This window comes from Phalaenopsis equestris, unplaced genomic scaffold, assembly GCF_001263595.1.
Source record: "Phalaenopsis equestris unplaced genomic scaffold, ASM126359v1 Scaffold000877, whole genome shotgun sequence".
Lineage (NCBI taxonomy): Eukaryota > Viridiplantae > Streptophyta > Magnoliopsida > Asparagales > Orchidaceae > Phalaenopsis > Phalaenopsis equestris.
The window spans coordinates 883,044-888,199 of NW_018165317.1; the positions used below are offsets into that span (position 1 = coordinate 883,044).

Sequence of the window (5,156 nt, forward strand, 5' to 3'; positions counted from 1 at the left end):
ATTAATATATTACTAATATAATATATTAATATATTATAATTTTTTAAATATAATTTTTTAAAATATCATAAATTTTTATATATAAATTATTTTAAATAATTTTATATTTCAAACAATAAAGATTCGAACACGAACGAACACATCATTGTTCGTGTTTGATTTGTCTAACTAACCGACTGAAAAAAAAATTGTTCCTCGTTTGCTTATCGAACGAGTCGAACACGAACTCATTGACGAACCGAACACGAACTGTTCGAGAACAACGAACTTTTTTTACAGCCCTACCATCAGCATTGCAAATGCCCCTATATATTTAGGGGTTATATAAATAAATACTAAAAGTTAGACATTAGATTTATAAATACAATAAAAAAAAAGCATGATATGTATGTAAATGCTCCTAAAATATGTACTAATAAGCTACACAAGCAAAACATTCTTTGCCCACTTTCAAGGTTAAAATAAATAAATAAATACATACATACTGTAAATAATTTGAAGTTGCTGCAAAAATAAAGTGTTGTAGCTTAAAAAAATTACAAATAATGAAGTAAAACCCTAATTTAAAGGAGATTTTCAGCAGGGTTACAGATTTATTGAAGAAGATAATAAATAAGAAAAGCATATAATAGTATAATGATATTGTAATATTTAAGGTTATGTTAAGTAGGGAGCATCAAGTGGAACCTGGCTTGGGGGATACATCAAGCCTGGAAGTGCAGAAGTCTTCATTGCTGACCCAATTGTTTTAGTCTCAGGATCATAAGTTGACAGCCATTTTATCTGGCATTAGAAGCAAACACAATGAAGGAGAATAAGAAGCAAAATAAGAAAATTTATGGGGGTATTTACATAAATTGCACAAAATTATTATGTATTTGCATGTGTTACACCTGAAGTTTCATATTTACCAACATAGCAGCGACAAAAATAGCACTATTACCAGTTATCAAATGTGAAATATAACTTTTCATGTATATGTTTGGAACACTAGTGTCAGCGATGAAAAAATAAAAGTTTGGGTGTGAGATGTGTAAATACATAAGAATTGTGTGCTAGGTATGTAAATTTTCCTAATTCAATTTATAGCACTCAAAACTTTAATAGCATCATTAACACGTTTTCATGCATAGGTTTATGACACCAAAGTGTTTTACGTGTAAAAATAAGAGTTTAGGTGTTAGATATGTAAATACATAAGAATTGTGTGGAATGTTGTCGGTCAACTTTTTGATAGATTATTTGAAAATATGGTATATGAAAATAATTTTTGAAATTTAATTTAAATATAAAAGATATATAGTTTGGGTTTTGAAAGTAATATGTTTTGATTTTTGAAAAATGAGACCAAATGGATCTCATTCGTCCAATAGTTTGCATAATCGTATCTGATACCGCGAATACTACACCCTCCCAAAAGATAAGTGTAGACCTCAGTGATAGACTCAATCCTGCAAACTAAGAGATTTGTGACATCCGTTTGGTCTGCGAACCTTTTATGTATGACCGACAAGTTCCCCTACTTAATACCAAAATTAAATAGGGTTTATTTTACCTGAATTCCAAGTTCCCTATAGAGGCAAGCCCCTATAGTTAATTACATCTCAAATGACTGGAGTCACTTGAGAAAACTCTCGATAATGATCAGTGGTTCTAGTCTTCAAGATTTCAAGATTTAGGTTTTCACGGTAGGATAAGGAAAATCAAGTGGGAATGGCTCAATGCGGAACACTTATTTTCAAGAGTTCAAAGGAAGGAGAAGGTATAGGATGTCACTGATCCGAGATAAATCTCGATGACTTCTCAGACTATCCTACGGTGTGGCTACATTTTTGGAGACAACGTTAATTAAGTGTTTGATCTTGCCATTTTTTTTTATTTGAGACTTAAACTTGCATAATGTCTGATTATGCAAATAGCCCACAGAAATATGAGGGTTTACGTCGTACCGTATGACAATCTCGGAACCTAAGTCGAGTTAGGACTTACGCTGCACAACATGGTTGCACATGAGCCTAAAAAGAGAGTGTGAGGATTTACGTCGGGCAAGGCGAGCTATCTCAAAGTCGTATGAGTTGTTATTATACTAGGAAAGAATAATGCTGAAAAAGTTCCTCTTGCTGCTCGGTCTGAATTCCTCGCCGTGCTGCCCACAAAGTTGGCTCCAAGCTCCTGTCGTCGCGACGGCTCCAGGGTTGAAGTGTTTGAAAATTGTAGTTTATGTTTCACAGTTTTGGTGTCAAAGTTTGGTTTTGCATGTAGAATGAGTAGATTGCAGGTAAATAAAAAAAAGTACTTGAAAGGTAAAATACAGTAAAGTAAAATGCTGTGGATAAACTATAAAAGCGTACCTGGGCATCTGCTACTGTTGCGTTATTAATGTTGCAAGCATAGTATGATTTGCAACAAATCTTAATAAACTTGCAAGAAAATTAAATAAAGCAAAAAAACCCAGCATGAAAGCCATAAAAACGAGTAGTAAAAATCACAAGCAAAAGAAAAATATAACTACATATAAAAGATCAGGGCTGGGTATAAGACATTGGTAAAAGTGGGGGCTCAGAGCTGGGCTGTGTGCTTCCCGACCTTGAACAGGAGTTACCGACCCATCAATCTACAGAAGGCAGTTCTTAACCTCAATCCAAGTGACTAGCCGTGGACCTTTATAAATTTTCATAGAAAGATTTTTATGCAAAAGCTATTATTCAAGTCTTTTTTATGCAGAGTTCTCTTAATCATGCAAAAGAAATTTTTATTTTATTTTTTGTAAATATTTTATAAACCCGTACAGCCTACAGACTAGTCACTCTAATCGTGCTAGAACTACTGACAACCTAAGAGTGTCGGGGGCAACGATCCCGCCAAGAATCGGCGAATAGTATCATGGATCCTTTCCTCTCCCTTATTGAAGACCCTTGAGGTAGGAGATACTATTCTTATAATTTTACTTCGTATTCCTCGTTTAAGCACACATAAGCAATGTCGTCATCGCCCTTACCACCTAGACCCACGACTTTATCCTAGTCCGATGATCCATATGTGGCGTTAAGAAATTTCCCTAATTGCCAGGAGGATTTGAGTTAATATCCAAGCCCAAATCCCGGTGCATTGGGTTTTATTATAGGTTAAATCATTGAGGGAATTTCACTGTTGATTTAATTAAGAAAACATGTGTCACGTCTCGGTGAATCATGCTAGTGTCTTAGTCAATTTGTGAATTAGGGTCAAGTGTCTAGTTTCACTGTGCATTCGAGGATTAGGTGAATAGACTCTTACCTAAGGTATGCTCCTAAAACCTTAGGAGGTCTATGTTGGGAATTAGGTGGATGGACTCTCACCTAGGGTGCGCTCCTAAAATATAGGAAATCTATGTTGGGAATTAGGTGGATGGAATTTCACCTAGGTGTGCTCCTAAAATTTAGGAAGTCTATGCTGAGAATTAGATGGATGGACCCTCACCTAGGGTGTACACCTAAACTCTGGGAAACCTACATTGAGGGCTAGGTGAATGGACTCTCACATAGGGCGTGCTCCTAAAATCTAGGAAGACCATGCTGAGGATTAGGTGGATGGACTCTCACCTAGGGTGTGCTCCTAAAACTCTAGAAAGCCTACTATTTAACTTATGCTTAAGGTGATTTAAGGTTTTCTATATATTCCAATTAATTAAATCATCAATCCCCATCTTTATAACTTAACCATTAAGCAAGAAAGAGAAATCAAAACAAAATGACGGGAGAGGAAAAGAGATCAACCCGCTTCCAAAACTCAAAGCAAAAAAGGGGTGAGGGGCAAAACACAAAGCAGTGTTAGAAATACCCAAAATAGTATCCAAACTGCTCCGAAATCAGCCCACAAAAGCACCACAAAACTGTGAATAAATTGCCCTAAATCAGTCACCAAAAGCACCCCAAAGCAGTGAATAAAACAATCTCAAAACATCCCAAAACAATGTGCGTTTAAATTGTGATCAAACCTCCCTAAAAATGTTCAAAAAGTTGCAGCGAAACTAGTCAAGATTAGTTCCCAAAACAGTGACAAAACCTTCCTAAAAACGTACATTTAAAGCTCCAAAAACTGCAACAAAGCTAGCCCAAAACAGTTCCCAAAACATCATTTAATTATCCTTCAAACAACATTAAAATAACAAGTAAATTTCCCCAAAATCGGATCCCCAAAACATCATTTAATTATCCTCCAAAGAACATTAAAATAGCAAGTAAATTTCCCCAAAATCGGCATTTAAATGGGGCACAAAGCCCCCCCTCAAGAACAGTAAATGAATCAACACCCGGGTGGCATATAAAGTCTCCGAAACCAGCAATTTATAATATCCAAACGGTGAAAAAGTCGAGGCAAAACAGTAAGAATGACAACTTAGAACGACATCCCGATTCTTCTTCAAAACAACGATAAAATCGAGAAACCGGCCAAGAAGAATTGAATAAAGATTTGCATGCAAACCCCACAATTCCTATGCGTTAACATATCTCCAAACTAGACTTTAATACTTACATTTATACCACCCAAATCTTTCATGTCATGTCAAAACAACATCGATACGGCTTCTAGCGCGTGTGCGCAAAGATGTGTATGTAGAGGGATTAAAACTTAAGGTGTTAAAAATGTAAATCCATAATAATTGTGTGGTAGGTATGTAAATGCCCCCAACACTTTAACATATTAATGTGCATAAGACTGGTATCAATAATTAAACTGGAAAATAAAGCTATAGGTTTCTTATTTGTCAAAATCATTAAGCAAATAGTTGAAAATATCGAAGATTAATAGATAGTAGATAATAAATCAAACGGTTAAGTTGAAATCATTAATCATGATATAATTCAACACTAAATATTTGCCAAAGAGTAGTTCCCCTTTGCACATAATTAATTTATGAATTGGCAAAATTTATCATTGGCAAAATTTATCATTGGCAAAATTTATCATTCATAATAAATCTAAGCAAGATAATCTAGAAATAATACCAAAATCATCCATAAAACTGCAGTTTAGGTGTTAGGCAAGTGAATACACTGGATTGAGTGGTAAGTGTGTAACTCTTGTTATGTCGTGTACGCTGCAAAGAATAAAGAGGAAGGGGAAGAGGTATACCTGGCCGAAGCCCGCTGGAGAAGAAGAGGAGGAAGGAGGAG

General features: G+C 35.2%; 1 protein-coding gene across 1 annotated transcript in view; it reads right to left on the minus strand.

Moving 5' to 3' along the window:
- Positions 1-496: 496 nt before the first annotated feature.
- The window catches only part of LOC110032054 (protein REVEILLE 8), a 19,639-nt gene continuing 14,979 nt past the window's right edge, over positions 497-5,156 (minus strand). Inside the window, exon 8 of the mRNA XM_020735565.1 lies at positions 497-783. Coding sequence (XP_020591224.1) covers positions 658-783 — 126 coding nt within the window. The 3' untranslated portion in view covers positions 497-657. The remainder of the gene's footprint in view (positions 784-5,156) is intronic.